Source organism: Capsaspora owczarzaki (assembly GCF_000151315.2).
Source record: "Capsaspora owczarzaki ATCC 30864 unplaced genomic scaffold supercont2.11, whole genome shotgun sequence".
NCBI lineage: Eukaryota > Filasterea > Ministeriida > Capsasporidae > Capsaspora > Capsaspora owczarzaki.
Window position 1 is genome coordinate 73951 of NW_011887302.1, and position 22424 is coordinate 96374.

Here is a 22424-nt window from a genome sequence, read left to right on the forward strand (position 1 = left end):
GGGGGCCCCTTCCGTTCTTCCCCTTCCTCCCATCCTTGACCCCACCACCCCCGTCTTCTCTCCCACTTTGGCTTTGTGCATTTCAATGGAGCATGGGTCTTTTTTTTTTTTTTTTTTTTTTCTTTCTTGTATTCATTGATTTTCCCCTCTCTTCTCTCTCTCTCTCTTCTCTCCCGCTCTCGCTTTTACTCCACCCCACAGCATCACTCTCTTACCCAATTCAACCACATGGCCACCCAGCCGCTGCAGACTGTTCGTCCCTTTCGCCTTATTTTGGTCGTGTAAATTTGCTCCGAGACCGCTTTTTTTTTTTTTTTTTTTTTGCTTCATACTTGCGCTCTTTTTGAAGTGCCAAAGTGTGGTTGAGCCCCCAGCTGAGAAGACAGTCAATGGTGGCCAAGTGTTGGATGCGAGGATGGGGTGGTGGTTCGGTTGGGTCGACGCTTGGTGGGATTTTTGGCTGAGATTGAAGAAGCACAATTTTTTTTTATTTTATTCTGAAAATAATAATTAAATTCATTGGAAATTGCATTGCATTGCTTTTTTTTTTGTTTTTTTTTTTTTTTTTTTTTTGTTTTTGGTTTTTGGTTTTTGTGCTGATCTGATCTCAAACATCGTCGTCCTTCACTGACGCACTTTGTCTCATTTCGATAGTGGTGTCTCACTTTCTGTATTTTTCTTGTTAGTTTTCTGACACAAAATGGTCCGAGAGTACAAGCTCGTCGTCCTGGGCATGGGCGGTGTCGGCAAGTCCGCCATCACTGTGCGCTTTGTGCAGGGCGTCTTTGTCGACCAGTACGACCCGACCATCGAAGACTCGTACAGGAAGCCCCAGGAGATCAACGGCGTGTCGTGCGTGCTCGAGATTTTGGATACTGCCGGAACTGAGAACTTTGCCGCCATGCGCGACCTCTATTTGCGCAACGGCGAGGGCTTCCTTGTCGTCTACGCCGTCAACACCCCTGCCACATTCAACGACCTGGAGCCCTTCCGAACACACATTGTGCGCGTCAAAAACCTACCAAACAATCAGACCGTCCCCATTGCCCTCATAGCCAACAAGATTGACGTGCCCGCAAACGAGCGAGAGATTACCCAGGAGGCCGGCAAGGCCCTTGCAGACTCATGGAAGGCCCTCTATTTTGAAACAAGTGCAAAGGAGAACATTAACGTCACCAAGGCCTTTGTGGAGCTGTGCCAGGAGATTAGCCGTCTGAAGGGTGACTCTGTCAATGCCAAGCCAAAGAAGAGCGGTGGCTGCATGTTGTTGTGAGCATCAGCATCGTACGGATCCGGGGCACACCATGAAGCTGCTGAGCGGTTTTCTTGTTGTTGTCCTTTTGGTCGTTTTTGGATGAGGTGTTTTTTTGTTTTTTCTGTTTGTTTGTTATGGTCGTTTTGTTTCGTTTCGACTTTTCCTTGTCTTGTTCCTTCCCTCCGTTCTTCTTTTGGGACGAAGGTTGTCATCGATCGATGCTTTCTAGTTGTGTGTGTGTGTGTGCGTGTGTGTGCGTGTTTGTTGGCATTCTATTGGTCTTGTTTTTCCCCAAAAATTGTTTGTTTGAATGGTGTCTCGTTTTCGCACACTTTGATGCTTCGTACTATCAACAACGCGGACCTCCAAGTCGAGGAATTTTCACCATAATGCGTATTGTGTGGACTGTGTTTGATGCCTCTGTGTTAATTCAGTTCCTGTTTTTCAACTGTTTTTGTCTTCCATCTCAATCGCTTCAAGGTGAGGCGGTTGGGGACCTCCATTCTTTGCTGCACGCGCATGACGAACATTCAGCACGCGCGTCTGTGCTCGCAACACAAATACGCGCAAGACAAATGCCGGAGCGAGCAGTGGTCATTGTCGTTGAAGCTGGAGACGGACGAGGGTGTGTGTGTTTGCTGTGTGTTGGGCTGTTGTTTATGCCGAAACCTAGAGATGATTGCCCGCCGCGCACTATCACTCCCGCCACCGTGTCTCAGCATCAGAGACATGGATTACCGACTTCATCGTAGCATGCATGCTGCGTCATTGTCGACATGCTGGCTTGCGTGGTGGCGGTGGGTGTCCGAAGGGGGGGGTGTGTCGTTAAGATTGTAATTGGAGAAAACCAAAACACACAATCTTAATAAGGACCGAATCACAACCTCACCTGCGCCGCCTGCAGCTCGACACACAGCCAGCTCGACACGAAAAGAGGGGTAAAATACAAGGCATTGCATGTTTGGGCCCTTGGAAGGGGGCCGGAAATGCTGGCTCGAGTTGAACGCAGCAAACTCAGGGGCTTAGGCTGATGATTTTGCTGACGCCTCCATGTCGACGCTGCACCAGCATCGACTCAGCAGTCACTATCAACCAAACACTTCAGGGACAGGGGCTTGTTTGATGAAAAAGAAAAGAGCGAAGGGGAGTTGGCGACAGCGATGCAAAGAGTTTGACAAGTCCTGTCGCTGCGATGCATTGCATCGATTCGTGATCACTGACGCTTTGGTGCTCCAGTACAGCATGCGACATTGGAATGCCTCAATGGCAACGCAATTCTGGAGCATTTTCGTGCTCGTCTGCTTTTTGGTCGGATCTGCGCACGCCGTCCAATACCGTGCAACATGCTTTGCACGCGCGTTGTATTTCACCCAAGCTTCTGGCTGCGGTGAACCAACCTGTACGTGCCGCTCCTTGGTTGCTATGATGCATTTGCCTGTCCTGTGACGCTCACTGATGCTTTGCGAACATAAAGGCGACCCTTACTGCACTGGTTGGGTGAAATTCGCACCGAACGGCAACGCAAGCTGGAATGCTGGTGAACAAGAATCCCACAGCCCTCGTTGGAACATTGACATCAACTATGGCATTGTGAACAACTGGGCAGGGACGGTGCAATGGTTTGTCGACTGCGAAGACATCGATCCTTGGCCCAATACCAACGATGACATGGGATCAAGGACGTTCAATCCCATCACCCTGAACGGCAATGAAGAGCAAGGCAGCTTGACCACCAATCCTTGGCAAGGTGTCGATCTCGGAGGCACCATTGGTGGCGTTTACAACATTCCTGCAGTCTACGTCTACCATCGCGCCATGTGCGACCAATACTGGTATGGTGCTCGTTGCGGCGAGTACTGCAAAGTCAGCGATCCGCCGGCGTGCACCGCTTGCAATTCCCCATCAGGCGTGTGCACTTGCTCCGTTGGTTACACGGGCAAAGACTGCGAGTCCTGCGTCGGCCCAAACTACTGGCCAGTTGGCACGCCGGGACAAGCCGGCTTCCAATGCGTGTATTGCAAGAACCAAAACACTGCCTTTGCGTGCTACACGTGCGGCACAGGTGGCATCAAAAGCTGCTGTGACGGCTGGACTGGCCCGAACTGTGACATTCCAAACCTGTGCGGCGCGTTCCCGACACCCCCTTTGAACTCGATTGCCGTCATGAATGCCACTTCTTGTAACTGCAACACTACTGGATGCATGTGCACCTATGCATGCAAGTCTGGCTTTTCTGGTGGCTCTGCTACGACGACGTGTCTTTCAACCGGGCCTTGGAGCTGGAGTTCAACTTTGACCTGCACGGACAGAGACGAATGCGCTCCGGGCGGCGGCAACCAGTGCGCTCAAATCTGCACAAACACCATTGGCGACTATACCTGCTCTTGCAACTCGGGATACAGCATCAGCAACGCTGGCCGCGGTCCGAGCGGATGCACAGACCTTGACGAGTGCTCGACAAACAATGGCAACTGTGGCCAAAATTGCAACAACGTTCCAGGATCGTACCATTGTTCCTGCTACGATGGTTTCCGGTTGCAGGGCGACGGCAAATCATGCTCGGAGATTGACGAATGCCAAGAAGGCTTGGACAATTGCGACGGGAATGCCACCTGCACCAACACCATTGGCAGCTTTGAGTGCGCGTGTTATGCCGGATTCGTGGGCAATAGCACTGTTTGCACGGACGTCGACGAGTGCGCCACTTTGCCTTGCAGTGAGTTTGCTGACTGCGCCAACTTTCCCGGCAACTTCACTTGCACCTGCCAAATCGGCTATGCGGGCAACGGCGTCCAGTGCGTGTTTGGAAATTCAGCGGCTTTTGCGGAAAGCTCGCGGTTTGTACTCCTTTCTGACGGCGCATCGAGCGCCACCTCGCCCATCCAGTTGCGCGTTGAAATGGTTCCTGAATTTGACGGTACTCTTGTCCCCTTTAACGTGTCTTCGCTGGATCTCATCCTCGGCGTTGATTACACTGTGGAGACCCCATCTCCGCTGGTCTTCAATCTCGGCGACACATTCAAGTCCATTACGATTGTGGTGATAGGCAATGACGACCCCGAGCCTCTTCGGAGCCTCTTTGTTCAACTGCAAGATTCAGTCAGCGCGTTTAACAAGTCGACAATTGCCGTGGACGCCAATGACAATCCAAATGCAGTGGTACGCTTTGCCGAGGAATCACGCGCGTTTCGGGTGGACATTACCGCTGGCACCTACCCTCTCACGATTGAGCGGTACTCGTATGCATCACTCGTGAATGCCATCAATGTCACTGTGTGGTGCGATTTCCCAGTGCCCCAAAACATTTCGATCGTGATTCCCGCAAATCAAGCCACAGCAACAAAGGTCATTCAGCTGCCATTCTCGTCTGTGCCTACTCTTGATGTCGTGCACACGTATACCATCGTAGATGCAACGGTAACTGGCAGTGGATCTGCCGCAGCTATCGGCTACTATTCGACTTCTCGCGTGACCGTGAACGCACACGACGACCCTTATGGTGTGTTTGGATTCAGCTTGACTCAAATGTCAGTGGCGGAGAGCTCTACGGGCTTTGTGCAGTTAAAGCGACTCAAGGGCACTCTGGGAACTACGGTCGTCCGCGTGCGAAGTTTGACTTTGAGCTCAAGTCAAGCCAATGGTGTGGGAATCGCATCCCCAAGCGACTATGCCGCTGTTTCCCAGCTTGTCACTTTCAGTGAAAACGATGTCGAGGCCCAAGTCTCTATTGCAGTGCTTGCCGATGGTGTCCCTGAGCTTGATGAAATGTTTGGTCTGCTCTTGGAGTATGTGTCTGGACCTGGCCGTGTCGATGCGACATTGGCGCTGGCGTTGGTCACCATACCCGAGAACGACAATGCGCGTGGTGTTCTCTCAATCACGCGGGTGTCCAGTTGCTTTGAAGAGTCGCCCCTTGTTGGTGGAGTTCCTCAGCTGAACAACACGGTGGCGATCGAAGTCATCCGCTCTGGTGGTCTGTATGGTGCCGTTTCATTTACCTGGTCGATGCACAGCGGAAGGTTCAAGAACACGACGCTGTCCGCCGACAATCGAGCATCAGCGCCCGGAGATTACACGGCCTTGTCAAGTCAAACAGTGACCATTGCTGCTGGTGTGGACCGTGCACAGATTCAAGTGGTGCTGCTTGCCGACTCAATCCCAGAGTTGGACGAGTACTTTTGGGTGCAGCTGGATTCGGCAAGCTACGGCGTGACCATTGACCCAGTCAGCAACTTTACAGACGTTTGCATCGGCATGAACGACAATCCATTCGGATCTTTGGCGTTCGAGCGTGTCAATCTCACGCTGAGTGCGACGGGCGAGAGCCGTCTGCTTGTTCGCGAGAGCGATGTTGTGACTGTCGCTGTTTCGCGTGTCGGTGGCACATTCCACCGAGTGTCGGGAGTTGTCTCCATCGCGCATGAAACAACCAACTCGACTGATTTTGCTGACAGCTCCGCTCGCACTGTCACGTTTGAACCTGGACAAAGTACTGCGTTGGCATCGTGGACAATCAGCGCGGACAGTGGAGAGGAGCCGACCGAGCTGTTCAAGCTTGTTTTGACGGCGAACGGAGCCAGCGCTGGTCAGGAAGCAACTTTTCTTGTTGGCGCGACGTCGTTGGACTCTACCATCCCGTGCGCTATTGAAGCCCAGGATGGTGTAACCGGCGTTTTGTCTTTTGTTCAACCGACAATTTCTGTTGTCGAGGATGCTGGCAAGGTCACTCTGACAGTGCAACGTGTCGGCGGAAGTGCCACAGAAGTCAGCTTCCAGACCAACGCAGTGCCTCTTTCTGCATCCGGCGACGACTTTGACGCGTCAAATCAAAACAACATGCACATCATGGCACCTTCGCAGACGAGTGTCTCGTTTGACATTGAGGTTTCAAAGGACAGTGCTCCTGAACTCGACGAGACGTTCACGGTGACGCTCGTCAACGTGACTGGTGCGACCTTGTCGTGGATGTCAGTGGCGACTGTGACCATTCTGAGGAATGACGACGTCAACGGCGTGATTGAGTTTGCTCCCTCTTCGGGACAAAATCCACTTGTGACGACCGTCTCCGAGGACTCTGGCTTTATTCGGCTCCCTCTGTGGCGCGAGCTTTCACAAGTCGGTGTCGTCACATTGAGCTTTGTCGTGACAACCGACCTCTCGTCCGATCCCGTGTGCGCGTCTCTGTCGGGTTTGGGTCTGTCCTCAGCCCCAGCAAACCTGACACGAGATGTGGACGCGGCGCCGTTTGTGGTGACATTTGGAGACGGTCAAAACGAGGCTGAGCTCGCGATACTGCTGCACGACAACAGCTTGCTGGATGGCAGTCGAGTCATGTTCATCTGCCTGAAGGATCTGCAAGGAGGGGCGCGCTTTGGTGCCTCTCAAGCGATGGCAATTGTCATTCAAGATGACGAGCATGATACCAACGAATCAAGCTCCGCTCCAGTAGCTGCAGCTGCTGCGGGCGCAGCAGCGGGAGGCGTTGTTGTGATTCTGATCGTCTTGCTGGTTATTGGATTGAGACGTCGTCGAGGACGTTCGAACTTCTCTGGAGCCTCCAAGGGCAAGCAGCTTTCCGGTGCAAGTGATCCAACTTACGAGGCGGTATCTCGTAATCGAATGTATGACAACAATTTACGAGTGCCAGATGATACCTACCAACCGGTACAGCAGACTGTGGTGCAAGAAGACCCCTACGAATCACTGCCACAACCAACAGCTCCCGATGAATCGTTGTTCAACACCGTTAATCCAGCTTATGAGAAAGTCACCGAGGACAATCCCGATTTTGATGCAATGCGCGCGAGTTTCCGACCTTCGGTGCCCGTTGACAATTATGAAGACCTGTATATTGCGAGTGTCACCGCGTTCCAACAGCACCAGCGCTTCTCGAGGCATGAGCTGAAGCTCTCAACACAGCTTGGCTCGGGCAATTTCGGTGAGGTCTGGCTGGCGCATGTGCCCTCCCGATGGCTCGAAAAGAAGTCACGTCAATCTCTTTCCGTCAGCGCAACGACTGTTGCCACTGTTGCCGTTGCCGTCAAGACTCTGAAAGCCGGTGCCAGCGACAAGAGCAAGAGTGACTTTGCCAGTGAAGCCCAGATCATGCGCCGCTTCAACCATTCCAGCATTGTTTCCGTTGTCGAAGTGTTTGTCGAGGAGGAGCCCTGGATGCTCGTGCTCGAGTTGCTTCCGTACGGTGATCTGCGCAAGGTCATCCAGTCGTGCCACGCTCGTGGGTTGACACCAACTGCAGGAGAGTATCTGCACATGTTTTCGCAAGTGGCAAGCGGCTTGTCATACCTTGCTGGGCTGCGCTTTGTGCATCGCGATATCGCAGCACGAAACTGTCTTGTGGGAGCGGACTTGGTGGTCAAGATCTCTGATTTTGGCCTGTCTCGCGAGCTCGAGGAGCAGAACTACTACCGCATGCAGACGCGAGGAGCGCTACCAGTTCGCGTAAGATGCTCGTCTTGGAAAGTTTGTTGTTGGTGCATTTCTCACTCGGCTTGGTTGGATGTGTTTTGGCGTGTGTTGTGTTTCTGCATATTCAGTGGATGGCGCCCGAGTTTTTGCTCTTCCGCAAGTCGTCGCCTGCATCAGATGTCTGGGCGTTTGGAGTTCTCATGTGGGAGGTCATGTCCGCGGGTGTGTTGCCATACAAGGGCGTCGATTCCAAAGCCATCGTGCAGTTCCTCGAAAGCGGCCAGCGGCTGTCTCGTCCACCGCTTTGCAACGACAAGCTTTGGGCGTTAGTCTCAAGTTGCTGGAGTTGGGAGGTGACCGACCGTGTTGATGCCGCACAGCTCTATGCTGCGTTTACGCGAATGGCATTCGACAACCCCGAATTGGATTCCGTTCGCGATCTCGGCGCGCTGCTTGCTTGAGTTGTTTTCTTGCTTGGACTCGAGTCTTGCCCCGTTCTGTTTGTGCATGTTGTCTGAAATGTTGAGAAGAAGAACTGTTTGTTTGACCATAATGTGCCGTGATGCCTTTCTCCACGAACAATTCACACACTTCTTCTCAACGACTCAACCGAGGGACACACATTGAAACGACAACCAACTCGCACTCGGTCGCTCAATCGCCACAACGACGCTTTTGATTCTTTCTGTTCAATCCAGCTCGTCTTCGTTGGTTTCCATTTTTCATTCCCCCTTTTTGTTTTCTGCTTTCTTTTTTCGCATTCGTTCACTCAATCGTGTTTGTCATTCGACTGTGGCTGCTTCCAGTCGTCTGCTGCGAATGGCCTCGTCCGAGCCAACCAGCAGTCCACCAACCCTTGTTGGAGGCGGAAGTGAACGCCGTGTCAACTTTAATCACGTCGCCATCTCAGTCGGTGCCCCGCAGAAGGAGACGAACCCACCTGCAACAGCAGCCGAGAATGCCAAAAATCCCGAGACAGCCGCACCTCAAGGACGTAGTGATTGGATCAACGACGGGGATGACGAAAATGGGCAAGAAAAGACGCTCGAAACAGCGGCCGTTCGCGACCCACGCCCTCAACGCGTCCTCACAGGGCGTCGCTGGCTGACTACCATACCTCAAGACGACCGCCACAATATATTCCTGCAAGTGCCACCCACAGGTTGGGCAGGTGTGGCGCAGGGAGAGACCTCTGCAACAACGGCCGATTGCCGCTGCCGCACGGCGAGCACCAGCATTCCGGTGCCAGTCTCGTCCGAGAGCCTGCCCGCAGATTTTTACACTTCGACAGCACAGTACCAGCATGCAAAACCCGTGCCGATGACCGCTGCGAGTCGGCGGAGAGCGACGATTGACACGCTGCGCGTCTTTGTCCCGAATGTCATTCCAACCAGCGAGAAGAACGCCGCCAAGCTGGCTGCTGAGAAACACGCAGGGTCGAGCAAATGGCGGCGGTTTCTGCCAGATATCACCTATTACAAAGTCCACTTGCTCTACATTATCGTCATGGCCCTGATCTGCGCGACGATTGTCTGGGGCATCGAGGACATTTCGTACACGAATGCTGCATATCTCGGTTTCGCGAGCGTTTCTCAAGCGGGGTTGATATCGGTGGATTTGTCCACCCTACACACGGGGAGTCAAGTAACGCTGATACTCACAGTGCTCTTTACCTGGACGAGTAGGTTTGACAGTGCATCTCGAGGCACAAAAACTTGCTGTTGTTTGTTTGTTTGCTTGATATTTGAAATCATCAGCCTCGATGCTCACAATCGTCAATGTTGTGCTATAGTTCCGCTGACACTCATGCCAGTCACCATCCGTCGCTATTACTTTGCAAAACGCTTGCGGGCAGCTGGCGTGTCGCCAGAGGACGCGCAGCATTGCATTACAGAGTACGCCGCATTGCGCACCATCACTCACATTGTGATTGGCTTCATTGTCGTCTGGCTGGTGCTGGGGTTTCTCGGACTGTTCTTTTACATGCAGTTCAGCTCGACCGCGCAGCAGACTCTTGATGCGAACAACGATCAGTCGGCGCCGTACTTTTCCTTCTTTCAGTGCATTTCAGCGCTGAGCAACACGGGATTTTCCTCGTTCAGCTCCAACATGGTGGCTCTCAACACTCAAGCATACCCTCTCATGTGGATTGCCGTTATGGGATTGGTGGGTGACACCTTCTATCCGATTCTGCTGCGATTCATCGTGTACTGCCTGTACCGATGGAGCAAGAGCCGTGTACTCGAGCGCTTTCGGCAGTGGCAAGACCGAAGACGCAAAAAAGCACATCCTGCAGCTGTCCCAGAGCGAAAGGACAGCGGAGTAGACGCCGACTCGATGGAGGTTCCGTTCTCGGAAGCCAACAGTAACAAGCGCCAAACAGCAGGTGGAGTGCCACAAATCATTGTCACGTCGACCGATGGCGACGCAAATGAAATTCGCCCGATCGTCACTCCAGCAGCCAGTTCCTCAGCGGAACATGCGGCGGAAGGAACACAGCGAGACCGAGAGGACGGGTCGTCGGTAACGGCCGTCCCGCCGACTGCAGCAACTTTGAGCCAGCTCAATCGTGCCGCGTTGACAACAGCATCAATGGACTGGTGGCACCGAACCACCTTGATTGGAGCACCCCCATGCCCTTGCGTTTGCCATCGAGCAGACAACTTTAACGATGCTGCGCACGTTTTGCGGAGCTGTTGCCTTGCAGCGCGCGAGTACTTTGCTCCCCGTTCCAGTTCCGCGTCCACGTCGACTTCTGCGCCTTCCACCAGCTTGACGAGCACGGCCGACGGCATAATCCAACGAAAACGGCAATCCCGCTACGTCACGCAAAACGAGCAGACCATCCCGCACCATGACAACTTTCTTCACCGACACCTCCACAACCACCATCACTACCGAAAGCAGTACCGCACGTTCATGGAGCGCTTTACCGCACATCACCACGTCGTCCAGACATCAGACATTTATCTGTTTCTGCTGCGACAGCCTCGACGCTGCTACACGCACCTGTTTCGTTGGCCCGAGACGCGGTGGCTGATTTTTGTGTTTGTCACGCTGAATGTGTTGCAAATTGCGCTCTTCCTCGGCCTCGACTGGAACTCGGACGCACTGGCCAGCCTCGACACTGGTGAGAAGATTTACAACGGCATCTTCCAGTCGTTTGTCGCGCGGCGTGCGGGATTCAATTCAGTCGACTTTAGCCAGCTGGCGCAGAGCATGCTCGTGTGCTACATTGCGTTCATGTACATTTCTTCGACGCCAGTGGTGGCCGTTGTGCGTCAGACGGATCGTAGCGCAGCATCCCAGCTACCATCCACTGAGCTGGACATGTCGGGTTTGCCGGTGAGAACAAACCGAGGCTCGCTCAAAGTGCAGACTCGTCGCCTTTTCACACAAGATCTCGCCCTGGTGTACCTTGGGCTGGTTGTGATTTGCATTATCGAGCGTGACCAACTTGAGCAGCACACAACTGATTTCACAGTCTTTAAAACAGTGTTTGAGATTGTGTCGGCGTACGGTGGCATTGGCCTCAGTTTGGGCTACCCCGGCACAACCGCATCCTTTTCTAGCATCTGGCGGCCGGGATCAAAGTGGGTTCTCATGTTGATCTTTTTGCTCGGCAAGCAGCGCGGCTTGCCATACTCGATCGACCACGCCGTGCAGCTCACTTTCAACTTTGGCTCGCGTCGGCCGTGGTCGCCAAGCGCTTCTTCTGCGCCGACTTCGTCCACGGCTGGCTCTGGCCGATCCTCGCCGACGAACGCGACTCTCTCCAGGGATGTTTCTCGCGAGCAGCCTGCAAGTGTGCCAGCCTCACCCTTTGAGCAAAATGGCAAGAGTGGTCAAGTTACCTAATGTATTAAATAAAAACGGGGACGGGGGTGGGGCGAACACACAACGGGCTGTCCCTCGCCTTCTGAATGCAGACACAAATTTCCTAAACATCAGAATCTCCAGTCACACCCCCGTTCAAGATGGCCGAGTGTGCGTGAGCAAAGTGCTCGGGAGGCCCAAACTTGACGTGAATGCTGCCATGTAGTTCGCAAGTGCGGGTCGAGAACTGGCGCAAGGGGATTGTGAACGGCTGTGGGTTGGCGTCGAACGCCTGCTTTAACGAAAGGATACCCTGGTGCTGATGTTCTCGACGCCGATCGGGGTCATCGGAAACAATCACCAGCAAATGCTTTCTCAGTAGAAAAGCGGGATCGGTGAGGATGGGCGCGACCGACAACGAGCCACTAAAGGTCCACTGCAGAGGGACTTTCTTGTCGACGGCAGTGGCAGACGTGGAACGGGCTTCGGCCTCAATCATGTCGCCTGTCACCACCAGCATGGGTTTGAAAAACAGGGACGGCGCAATTTCATCGAGCTCCATGCCTCCCTCCGGGTTCGCGGTTGGCTCATGATTCTGGGCGAGGGCTGCACGCGAGACAGTCACACGCAGGTCGGTCAACACGATACGACACGGCAGTGAGGTGATGAGGGGAGCGAATGGAAGCTGCGCGTGCACCGAGTAAACGCCAAAGACGGGGCGATGGTCGCTTGTTTGGATGCTGGTGTCACTCGAGTACTGGACTGCAGAAACATGGTGGCCGGGACGGGTCTTCCACAGAATGCGGTCACACCAAGAAGGCACCCGAAGGAGTTTGCTCTCGTACACGTTTTGACCGCGATCGAGCTTGAAAGTCGGCGCAAAGTCGATTAGCGCTTCGGTGAAGCCCGAGAACACGCGCTCGGCCTCACACTCTTTGTGCAGCTGGTCGTGCTCAAACAGCGCATCCCAGTCGCCCTTTTGCGTGAGCTCGAGCACACGATCGCGCGGCAAGTCAATTCGGTAGTTCAAATCGCCCATCCAGAACAGATAGTCAAACGCGTTGGCGAGGGAAGCTGACGAGTCTGTGAGATGCAGTCCCCTGCAAATCGACGAAACATCGCGGTTTCGCTGTTTGACTTTTTCTTGGTGGGCGGCCAGATGCGACGCCACAAAGCACATGCTCGAGTTATAGATGGAAAACGAGATGGCGACTCCTCCCTTGTTCCACATGACCTGTCAACAAGTAGTAGTCGAGAGAAAAAAAAATGAGGGGAGAGGGACAAATAGCGTCGACGTCAAGAGACAATTCCCCAAAATACATGACAAAACATGCCCAGTAAACTCACCCTTGCAATTCCAGTGGCTTCACGCCCAATCTTGACATCAGTAATAAATTCACGATGCTCGTTTAACGCCATGACGACCAGACGAAGGCCGCCGGTTCCAGGCAAATCAAGAAACTCGACAGGACCATGTGTTTTGTCTTCGCCGACAGACTGCAAAGCGCCAGAGACAATGTTGCATTCGGCGACGCGAAAGTACCGCCTACCGAGCGTTTGCTCGACCAGACTGAAAAAGTGGGCAGCCGAGTTTTTCATGTACACGCACTCCTGCACACCAATGGCAACAATGTCGTGGCCAACCTGGACCCAAGAGGTGAGTCGCGTCGGAGGCTTTGCATTTCCGACATTCCAGGTCCCGACAAAGACCGAGAGCGGCCGCGTGGGCAGCGCTCTCAAACTGCTCCGGACTGCCAGAGGAATGTGCTCTTGGCGGCGGAGATAGGCAACGCACTCGTGCGGAGATGACGTTTCGGTCAGCTCTGAGGGTGGTGCCACCAAGCCGTAAAAGTCGTCCAACGCACGCGCACGCTCAATCGAGATGGCCTGCACCTGCTGCATTCGGCGGTCCAAATCGCGAAGTTGGCTGACGGCAAAGAATGTCTGCGCAGCAGTATACGAGAGAACCATGCGAATTTCGTTGCGCGCGGCCATGAGGCGATCGACCTCGGCAAGCTGAGGGCCATCGTCCTCGGAAGCGGCTTGTCTTGAGCGAGTCTTTTTGGGGAGTGCGAGGGCGGCGGCATTCGGCGCCGATGCAGGCACAGCTGCCACACCGGATGCAACAAGATTCGGGTCGGCAGACACGGTGGGAGCATTCGCGAGCGTGGCAACCGGAACCATCGGAATGACAACCACGCCTGCCTCGACTGGGGCCATTGAGGAGGTGCCGTGGTCAAATGTTTCAGCTGGAACGACTGGAAGTGCGACAACACCGCCAGGTGCATCACTGGGAAGAAGAGTTTCGGGTGGTGGATTTGCTGCGGTGACTGCAATGCCCGACTTTTGGGGCTGGAAGGCAGTTTTCGGGATTTTCAAGTTGATTGGCTCTGCCAGCGGGTCAATGTCACTCGACAGTGCCAAAAGCGAGCTGCCGTGTGCCAGATCTTCCAAGTTGGAAATCACTCGGCGAATGATGGTGGCCATTTTGTAGGCAAGAAATACCACAACAGCTGTCGCCAGGCCGAGCAAGCCAACAGAAACGTACGCGGCACGAATCTACAAGCAGCGCACCGGTCAGACTCAAGGGATTGGGTGTGATACGCACCTGCCCCCAGCTTTTGCACCCAATACACACAGCGAGAGACCATTTCTTCAATTTCGAAAGGCAACCCTGCAAAACTCACAGCGGACTCTTGGACAGCTCCCACAACGTCGCTCTGAGAAACAGTAATGATGACTGTAACCGGCAAGATGGTCGACCCAATTGAAATGCCAGTGCTCTGAACCGAAGTCCAAGGATCGCCAGTCTCGACAAAGTTGAGAGGGGTGTGGCGCAGAATTCTTTGGCACATCTGGGCAGAGATCGAGGCAATCTGGGAAGAGCATTCGCCATCGCAGTCTTGAGGTGTCGGGTACAGCAAAAAGTACTGCTGTCCACCAAACTCGACGCACGCTTGGTCAAAAATCAACCACACGACTTGGGACGGGTAAAACTTGACTTGATTGAGAAAGGAGGAAACGAGGCTCGGCGAGTAGTCCAATGCCATCACCCCGCTAACTTGTGGAGGGTTTGGTGGAGGGGACAGGGGACTGTCCCAGACATACGGGATGGGGAAGGTGAATCGCAGCCGCCCAATGCTGTAGGTATCTGGCTCTCTGTAAAAGAAGATTCGTAGCGTGTTTGCATTGTAGGTGTCAATGTACCACGGCTCGTCTTGAGCGGCAGACGATGCGTTGGGCTGTAGATAAAGCTGATTGCCGTCGCAGTTGAGCTTGCGGTTGTTGACAAAGTCCGGAAGCTCGTTCTCCGTCATCATGCACGCCGCATCCGGGCAAGCAGTCGTCCATGCCGTGGTCACGGCAAACGAAGTGTTGTACGGAATTGGATCGAAGGGCTGGGGGAAGAGCGGTGCGCGAGTGTCTGGGTTGACCGCAACAATCGCTGCGCTAAAGGTTGAGCCTGTCTGAAGGGCAATGGTAGCGGCGACGGTCGGCGAGGAAGCCGTGATGATCAAAGGGAATAGGTTGGAGTAAATCAAAAAATTGGCATTCAAGACGCTCGTGTTGAACATTGCGTCCAGTGCGGGCAGCGTCCAGTTGACAATGCCCGTGCACGGGAATGTGACGGGCCCCAAAGGAGGGTTGACTTTGCCATAAGATCCAGTCGTCCACATCAAGTAGTGGGCCAGCAGCGTTTGGTAGGCTCCTACAATGAGAATCTCAACCACGTTTCCGACATTCGAGTTGAACGACGTCAACGAGGACGTGCCGAGGGACTTTGTTGTATCGCTCAACTGCGACTGCCACAAGACCCACATTGCCATGATTGCCAGCAATTGTTGGACGATGAGAATGATCTACAAGGGAGGGGGGGGTTGAGCAACGGTGAGAATATGGTGGAGCTTCATTCAGATCAGCATCTTTGGATCAACTCAGCGCAACGCCTCATGCGCTTCCTTACCGCGAGAATCGTCACGATGGACATGCGGCACTTGCAGCACTTGCGATTGAGGGCAAACTTGTGCGACTTGGTTGCCGGAATGGGTGCGATTCTGGCCAAATCTGATCTGCTAATGCGACTCGAGTCGCGCGAGAGCACCGACGGGACGGACTTGGACAGCTCAGACTGCTGCTGCTGCTGTGTGCTCATTCTACGACGCAGACTTGCATTGTCAAACGGTTGCTTGAGGTACGGCGGCTCGTCATCGCTGGATGTGCTTGTACGTCCATAGTAGCCATTGGCAGCAGCAGCAGCAGCAGAGCGACGATGTGCACCGCTTGCCCCGCCATTCATCAGTGCCACTGTGGGCAGCGCAGCAGTCGCGTCGTCATCATTGTCCTCCGATCGTCGTGCTGGCTGGGTGCTCCTGGGCACCGCGGCTGTCGGAGCGGGTGCAGCAACGTCACCGTGCGCCATGCTGCTGCCCGTGCGCGCGCTCGTGGTCTGACTCCCGCTGCCACTGCTGCCACTGGCGTCGTCGGAGCTGCTGGAGTCGCTGCTTCCGGTGCTCGGACGCCGGCCGTAAGCATTGGCGATGGACGCGCGTTGACTGGCTTCGACATTGCGCTCCGTGGTCGCAGCCGAGTACGAGCCAGAGCGCGACCGCATTGCTCGGTCCGGGAGTGCTCAAAGAGGTTTGAAAAGTGGCTGATGCTGCTGTTGTGTGAGCCTTTGCGTGGCGTTGGGGATGCTGTAGTTCTAAAGCAAGGAGAGAAAGAACAAAGGGGGACAAGAAGCCGTCTAAATGCGGAAATTCTGAGAATGTCAAGACTGAGCCGCTGAGACAGTGACCCAATTGAAGCAAATTCATTCAAAGAGGTGATAGGAATATTTGAAAGTTCGAGCCTTGTCACCAAAACAGTTTTTATACCGAGATTTGCAAGTCTTTCCTACGCGCAAGTTCGAATGGTGCAACCTTTGTTACGATCGTGTACTGTACATTGTTCATTCAAAAGCAGCAGCAGCATTATTGTCACCATCAAATCGTCGCAAAAAACACCCATTCATGCACAAACGCAAGGATCCAAACGAGCACTTTCGGCGTCGCAACACAACTCGTCCCTCACGCCTTGTCCATGGTCTTGCTGGTGAGATTTCCGTAGCCCAGACCTTGCACCTTGATCTCGCGCGAATCCTGCATGATGGCGCACGTGCAGCAGTAGCACAGCGCGAGAAAGTCGCCCACCAGGGAGCCCTTGATGCCATACTTTTGGCGCAAGTCGCCACGCCAAAGCGGGTAGACACAGGGCAGAATTTGGCAAATGCAACCACTGATGCACATGGCGCCGTCAGTGGTGGTGCAGCCCATTCCCTTGCACGGGCCTGCAATCTTGGCTCCGTCAATATTGAACGCGCCTTTGCCCTGTTTGAAAACAATTCCCGGAAAAGATAGAGGCTCATAAATGAGATGCGGATGCAGACCTTCCCATGACATTTCTTTTCAAGAGAATGGTACCTCTTTGATCATGACGATATTGTTGACGGCGAGGCATTGTGCAGCCGCGGCATAGATGACTAGAAATGCGAATGCGGCAAATTCGAAAATGTGAGTGTTCAATGCACCGCGCTCTGACAAAGCAGCTTATCAGCAATAACTATTATTTCAAGAGGATGATGTGATGGCGGCAAAAACTGCTTCAACCAAGGTCAAACCGTGCTTGGTTTATTTGCAAATCCTCAAAGTCAGCTCCCGTTCATGGCGACTCGTCGTTCTCTTTGTGATATTTGGGTGTCACTCAGCAGCAAGGTGTTGGCTTTCGCCAACCGCTTTGGTCATATTTTTTGCGGCACGTTGACAAAAATGTACCAGTGCGAACTGAAAACCAAAAGCGAAAGGGTGTTATGTGGTTTGAGCATCCAAGCGACTCGTTGGAAAAGCTGTTCATCCAACCCTTGTGAATGCGCCTAATGCGCCTGGTGTGTGCTATTCAGTGAAAGGGGGTGCATCCAACCGAACAATGAACACAAAAAACCAAAATAGAACGAGAAAAGTCCAAAACTCAGACACCAAAACAAAGATGAACGCCGAGTGCAGTGACGACCGTTTTGAAATTCGCTCGCTGGGTTTTCTTCCTCTCTGACTCAGCCAGCACCAGCTCTTTCAAGGCCAGTGTTTTGCCCATTGTTCACCTATTCAAATTGACGCCACAACGAGTCACACGTTCCCAGCGGTCGTTCGTAAACCGTAAGCCGGAGTGTCAAGTGTTTTCGCTCGGTTTTTTGTTTGTTTTTCCTCCTTGAATCAAAACGCTTCTGTCGCACCACAAGACACACAATCGACCAATACATGGAGAAGGGTAGTTCACTGACAGATGGCCAAGTCGTCAAAGATTGAAAACAAGCCAGTGCTCCAGTTGTTGGCAGACATTTTTGACAGGTTCTTGTCGTTGGTTGTGATTAGGGGTGTGGAGAGAGCGACGCGCCGGAAAGACTAAGAGAAAAAAACAATAACGAGTATCAAAGTCGAAAAATCTCTCTTTGTTGACGAATGAGCGGTGTGCTGGTTTTGGAGTGCGTAAGAAAAAAAAAAAGAAACTGATATTTCACAACAAGAACAACAAACACACAAACAAACCACCACAAGACAATAAAAGCACACTTCATCGAGTTTCACGATACCACCAATTTACTTGCCACCAATTTACTTGCCAGTTGAGCTGCTGGTGGATGCCTTCGAGGCGTCTTCAACCTTCGCCTTGGCGGCCTCCTCGGCCTTGGCCGCTGCCGCTGCCGCCTTGCGGGCGGTGCGGGCGCTGGCACGCTCTTCCTTGGAAATCTGGGGTGCGCTGGGAGCGGCAGAGGCGGACGCACGGGCAGCATCAAACGCCGAGGCCACCGCCGCGCCAACGAGCGAGCGGTCGGCGAGCAGTCCGTTTTGGAAGCCCTTGTCGGCAACGAGCTTGGCGACTCGCGCAACCTCGGTGGTAAAGTGGGACGATTGGGCAGCCATGATACCAAGGAAACCATCCACCTTGGTCAAATCCGGGCGGTTCAGATCGAGCTTGAACTGCAAGGGGGCAGGGAGGCCGGCATCCATGATTTCCTGGACCATGTAGCCGTCCGAGCGCTGACCGAGGAAGGACACAAAGATCAGCTTGGCCGGGTAGACCTCGCGGTAGTACCGACCGTAGAGCTCGGTAAAGTCAAAGCCCTCAAACGACCAGTTCTCCTCCTCATCCGTGACAATGAGGAACGACTTGACCACAGTCTTGGCCTTGTAGTAGGGGAACAGGGCGGCAGCCGGAGCCGTCTTGGACGTGGCGAGAATCGAGGTGGCCACGGTGATGACGTCCTTGACGCTGTGCGGCGGGTGGAGCGGCTTCATGCTCACGTCGTTGAAGAAGATGAGCTCGGCCTCGGTCAGCGTCTTGCACAGGGAGGCGATGATTGTGGCGACGCGGATGGCCGACTGCATGGATGCCGAGGCATCGCCAATGCAGACCACCGGCGCCTCAAGCGACAGGGTCAGGGCGCGCATTGCCTTGTCGGCAATCTCGAGCAAAGGATCAATGAACGAAAGGCCAGCGTTCGTGATCTTGCACGTGAGAATGCGCTCCATGAGCTTGCCCACACCGAGGTTGAGGCGGTCCTCGGGGGCGGCCGCATCCAGCGAGCAGTTGGTGTTGTTGTTCTCAGCGAGGGCGGTGAGCTTGCGGGCCAAGACAGCCTCCGTCTCGACGCAGTTTGCCTCCTCAAAGAACCACCACAGGAGCGTGTCGATCGGCGTGTACTCGGCGATGCGCGTCTTCAGTGCCGGCGGCATGGCGGCAAACAGCTTGGGCCAGTCTGCGAGTTGGCGCAGCACAGAGTAGGGAATGTTGTGGCGCTTGAGCAGATCGTTCACATTCTCCACAGTCACCTCTGCGCAGTCCTTGACAATCGATCCGTCGGGCACGGGGTCGCCGTGGACAAAGCGCATAAACCAAGCCGCTTGCGGCATGTCCGAGTTCGGGCCAATGTGGCAGAGATCGGCCAGCTCCCTCCAGGGATCCTTCGGGAAGGTCATTGCGTAGTACTCCAGCATGTGCGCGGGAATGGTCTTGATCCACTCGCGAACGCGGCTGGCGAGGGCACCAGACACGGAGCCGTGGGGCACAGGCTCGGAGCGCAAGTTCTCCATGGCATCCTTGATCACACGAATGCGCTGGCGGGGGAGGAACTTGAGGTGGGGAGCGGGGGCACTTGCGGGAGTCGGGGCAGCAGCATCCGAGGCAGTGGCATCACGAACAGGTTCGCTGCGAGCACCGCCGCGACCGCCGCGACCACCACGTCCACCACGACCGCGACCACCACGTCCACCACGGCCGCCACGAGCGCCACCACGTCCACCACGAGCGCCGCCACGGCCACCACGGCCACCACGGCCGCCACGGGCGCCACCACGACCGCCACGAGCGGCAGGAGCAGGAGCGGCAGTCTCGGCCGCGGGAGCAGGAGCAGTTGTAGCAGGAGCAGCTGGAGCTGGCGCAGCTGGAGCATCTGAAGCAGGCGCAGCTGGAGCATTAGCAGCTGGGGCATCAGCAGCTGGAGAAGCTGCAGCTCGAGCAGCTGCCGCAGCCTCCTTTGCAGCCTTGTTGGCGGCGCGGGCAGCAAGGCTCGACTCCAAGGCGCGCTGTGCCACTTCGTCAAACTTGCGCAGCGTCTTCTCATAGGCACGGAGACGACGAGATGTGTCAAGAAGCTGGAGCGCCTTCAGAACCTCGCGCAGGCCCCAGAGTTGCGAATGAGCCAGCAGAAAGTCGGCCAGGACAAAGTCATGGCGAGCCCACGCGGCAGCGAGCACGCGCACTCGGGCGCTCTGGCTAATCTCGACACTGTACTTGAGCAAAAGGGTCAGTGCTGCCACGTACTCGTTGTATCGCTTGACCTGGGCGTCGTAGTGCGGCACAAAGGCGGCAGCGTCGGTGAAGAGCGCCAAAAAGTCTTGCTGCTTGATCAGCTCGTCGACGCTGGCCAAAGCCTGGACGAGATCTCCCTTGTTGTTGCGCAGAATGTGCTCCAGAGCCGGCTTCGTGAAGGCACCGTTTGCGGCAATGGCCGTCGGGGTGGATGCAGAGTTGGCGGCGGCGGCAGAGGTCGCGGACGACGAACCAGCGGCAGCGGCGGCAGCAGTAGACGGCTTGCGCTTGGCAGCCACATCGAGGACGAGTCGATCGAGGGTGTCGCGGTCAACTTCCTCGACGGGGAAGGACGGGTGCGTCGATTGCCGGTCGTCGACCGACGCCCGCGCGCGTGCAGCAACCAGCTCGCGACGCATCTCAGTCCACCTGGCAGCGTTCCCAGCGTGAGTGTCGGCAACGTACGTTTCAAACTTTTCCGTCTCAAAGTTGTAGCCGTATCGCGGCCCGTTGACGCGGTCTCCAACGACGGAGTTGGCGGGAGCAGCATCGGTGCTCTTCTTCTTGCGGTACTTGCGGCCGATGCGGGAGCCAGAGGTGGACGAGGCAGCCAGGGTCTCCATGATGCTCGACAGCTCGTTGTTCATGCGCCCAGACTTGGCAACCTCCTCCTTGTACGCCTCGAGTTGCTCGTCCGAGGACTCCTTGAGGCAGAACGCAATGAACATGTCCGTGATCAAGTGGAAGCTGGTAAACTGAATGTACTGGCCGCCAGTCATTTCAGAGAGGGGCTTGTAGAAGGCCTCAGCTGTGGTGTTGTGCAAGGCGCGCACGCCATACACCTTGATTCCCCTGGAGGCCAGCAGCTCGGCCTCCTCGAGCCAGTCCACTCCAAGCGTCGTGTACTCTGGGCGATGAGGGCAGCCTGAAAGGGAAAGAAACAAACAAACAAAGCGAAACAAACAAACACGGCAAAGACAAAAAAAAAAACAAAGTCAAATCGGGACGATCGCAAGAACAAAAGAAACTCTCCCGTCCAGACACTCACAGTCTCCGATAATGACGAGCGACTTGGCCGTGTCCTCAGACCAGCTCAGGAGCTGGGCCTTGTAGAGCGCCCACTCGTAGCACTCGTCGGCATCACCGCCGCCAGTGGCCGAGACGGACTTTGCGAACGCGCAGAGCTCGTCCTTGTTGCGGGACAGGTCCATGTATCGGACGGCGTACGTTGACTGGTCGTCGCAGTAATCGCCAATGCCCATGATGGAGATCTTGATGTCCTTGATCTCGGCAAAGAGGCGAGTGATGGTCGCCTCGAGGTTTTGTCGGACTGTGAGCAGGCACGACATCATGCCTTTTTTTGTTTGTAGATGATTCAAACAAGATGCAGGATGATGATGATGATGAGTGTGCTGAGTTTAACAGTGGATTTTCCACACTTCTGAGACCCAAACGTTCTCAGATTTCTACTTACTGCCAGTTGTGTCGAATGCAAAGCAGATTTCGACCTTGTTCGTTGTTGGGACGTTGCCAAACTCGGCGTCGCCCTGCTGCTTCATGGACGAGATCAGCGACTGAAGAGAGCCAAACAACCAAAACCAAACAGAAGTGAAAAAGTGAGTAAAGTTCCATTGAATTGAATTGGAAGGAAAAGAAAAAAAAAAAAACTAAAAAAAAAAAAAAAAACTCTGCACTGTGATCTCTTTGCTGTTGTTGCTGATGCTGCTGTTCCAACAGCGGCGGCATTTGCAAGTCGCGTTGAGTCGTACCTGCTTCAGTTGTTGTTCGTCAGCCATGGTTGTGTGTTTGTGTGTTGAAGTTGAAGTGCAAGTTGAAAACGCGCTCTTGTTTCAAATGTCTGACGTCAAGATTGGAAAAGAAAAAAAAATGATGAAACGTCAAAAAAATAATAATGTAAAAATTCAATAGAAAAGTAAAAAAAAAAAAAAAAAATGGATTGAAACGATACAAAAATGGAAGCGAAATGCGTTGGCTTTAAAAATGAATGAAAAGCAATGCTGTAATCATGACGAAAAGTTAGGTAAACAACAAAACGAGCAAGTCATTCAAAGAAGAAGAAGAGCAA

The 22424-nt window shown here is 54.2% G+C and overlaps 6 protein-coding genes across 6 annotated transcripts; 3 read left to right on the top strand and 3 right to left on the bottom strand.

Moving 5' to 3' along the window:
• The first annotated feature begins 586 nt into the window (after positions 1 to 586).
• CAOG_06233 (proPprap1 protein) lies at positions 587 to 1665 on the top strand. Its single transcript, XM_004344932.2, has one exon. The coding sequence runs from the start codon at positions 701 to 703 to the stop codon at positions 1271 to 1273; it is 573 nt and encodes a 190-aa protein (XP_004344982.1). The 5' UTR covers positions 587 to 700; the 3' UTR covers positions 1274 to 1665.
• Positions 1666 to 1702: 37 nt separating this feature from the next.
• On the top strand, positions 1703 to 8224 carry CAOG_06234 (tyrosine-protein kinase transforming protein SEA). The gene is made up of 4 exons (XM_004344933.2): positions 1703 to 1735; positions 2492 to 2654; positions 2730 to 7714; positions 7810 to 8224. The coding sequence occupies exons 2-4, from the start codon at positions 2498 to 2500 to the stop codon at positions 8140 to 8142; spliced, it is 5475 nt and encodes a 1824-aa protein (XP_004344983.2). The 5' UTR covers positions 1703 to 1735; positions 2492 to 2497; the 3' UTR covers positions 8143 to 8224.
• Positions 8225 to 8426: 202 nt separating this feature from the next.
• Positions 8427 to 11609, top strand: CAOG_06235 (hypothetical protein). Its single transcript, XM_004344934.2, has 2 exons — positions 8427 to 9362; positions 9474 to 11609. The coding sequence occupies exons 1-2, from the start codon at positions 8501 to 8503 to the stop codon at positions 11537 to 11539; spliced, it is 2928 nt and encodes a 975-aa protein (XP_004344984.1). The 5' UTR covers positions 8427 to 8500; the 3' UTR covers positions 11540 to 11609.
• CAOG_06236 (hypothetical protein) lies at positions 11524 to 16264 on the bottom strand. Its single transcript, XM_004344935.2, has 4 exons — positions 15462 to 16264; positions 14185 to 15357; positions 12845 to 14056; positions 11524 to 12731 (listed from the first exon to the last, which is right to left on the bottom strand). The coding sequence occupies exons 1-4, from the start codon at positions 16107 to 16109 to the stop codon at positions 11622 to 11624; spliced, it is 4143 nt and encodes a 1380-aa protein (XP_004344985.1). The 5' UTR covers positions 16110 to 16264; the 3' UTR covers positions 11524 to 11621.
• Positions 16265 to 16351: 87 nt separating this feature from the next.
• On the bottom strand, positions 16352 to 18011 carry CAOG_06237 (hypothetical protein). The gene is made up of 3 exons (XM_004344936.2): positions 17811 to 18011; positions 16957 to 17015; positions 16352 to 16863 (listed from the first exon to the last, which is right to left on the bottom strand). Exons 1-3 carry the CDS (start codon positions 17866 to 17868, stop codon positions 16564 to 16566), a joined length of 417 nt encoding a protein of 138 aa, XP_004344986.1. The 5' UTR covers positions 17869 to 18011; the 3' UTR covers positions 16352 to 16563.
• Positions 18012 to 18024: 13 nt separating this feature from the next.
• On the bottom strand, positions 18025 to 22285 carry CAOG_06238 (hypothetical protein). Its single transcript, XM_004344937.2, has 4 exons — positions 22108 to 22285; positions 21813 to 21912; positions 21387 to 21692; positions 18025 to 21263 (listed from the first exon to the last, which is right to left on the bottom strand). Exons 1-4 carry the CDS (start codon positions 22132 to 22134, stop codon positions 18142 to 18144), a joined length of 3555 nt encoding a protein of 1184 aa, XP_004344987.2. The 5' UTR covers positions 22135 to 22285; the 3' UTR covers positions 18025 to 18141.
• Between the last annotated feature and the right edge of the window lie 139 nt (positions 22286 to 22424).

Excerpts from the sequence above, each read along its gene's own strand:
- CAOG_06233 (XM_004344932.2), top strand. The coding sequence starts at position 701 with ATGGTCCGAGAGTACAAGCTCGTCGTCCTGGGCATGGGCGGTGTCGGC.
- CAOG_06234 (XM_004344933.2), top strand. The coding sequence starts at position 2,498 with ATGCGACATTGGAATGCCTCAATGGCAACGCAATTCTGGAGCATTTTC. Across the intron at positions 2,655-2,729 it reads TGGCTGCGGTGAACCAACCT|GCGACCCTTACTGCACTGGT; the intron begins GTACGTGCCGCT and ends GCGAACATAAAG. Across the intron at positions 7,715-7,809 it reads GAGGAGCGCTACCAGTTCGC|TGGATGGCGCCCGAGTTTTT; the intron begins GTAAGATGCTCG and ends CTGCATATTCAG.
- CAOG_06235 (XM_004344934.2), top strand. The coding sequence starts at position 8,501 with ATGGCCTCGTCCGAGCCAACCAGCAGTCCACCAACCCTTGTTGGAGGC. Across the intron at positions 9,363-9,473 it reads AGTGCTCTTTACCTGGACGA|TTCCGCTGACACTCATGCCA; the intron begins GTAGGTTTGACA and ends GTTGTGCTATAG.
- CAOG_06236 (XM_004344935.2), bottom strand. The coding sequence starts at position 16,109 with ATGCGGTCGCGCTCTGGCTCGTACTCGGCTGCGACCACGGAGCGCAAT. Across the intron at positions 14,057-14,184 it reads GAGCTGTCCAAGAGTCCGCT|ATTCGTGCCGCGTACGTTTC; the intron begins GTGAGTTTTGCA and ends CGCTGCTTGTAG. Across the intron at positions 12,732-12,844 it reads AAGCCACTGGAATTGCAAGG|GTCATGTGGAACAAGGGAGG; the intron begins GTGAGTTTACTG and ends ACTTGTTGACAG.
- CAOG_06237 (XM_004344936.2), bottom strand. The coding sequence starts at position 17,868 with ATGTCTGCCAACAACTGGAGCACTGGCTTGTTTTCAATCTTTGACGAC. Across the intron at positions 17,016-17,810 it reads CTTTGACGACTTGGCCATCT|TCATCTATGCCGCGGCTGCA; the intron begins GTCAGTGAACTA and ends TCGCATTTCTAG. Across the intron at positions 16,864-16,956 it reads ATATCGTCATGATCAAAGAG|GGCAAAGGCGCGTTCAATAT; the intron begins GTACCATTCTCT and ends GTTTTCAAACAG.
- CAOG_06238 (XM_004344937.2), bottom strand. The coding sequence starts at position 22,134 with ATGGCTGACGAACAACAACTGAAGCAG. Across the intron at positions 21,913-22,107 it reads ACGAACAACAACTGAAGCAG|TCGCTGATCTCGTCCATGAA; the intron begins GTACGACTCAAC and ends GGCTCTCTTCAG. Across the intron at positions 21,264-21,386 it reads GCTCGTCATTATCGGAGACT|GCTGCCCTCATCGCCCAGAG; the intron begins GTGAGTGTCTGG and ends TTTCCCTTTCAG.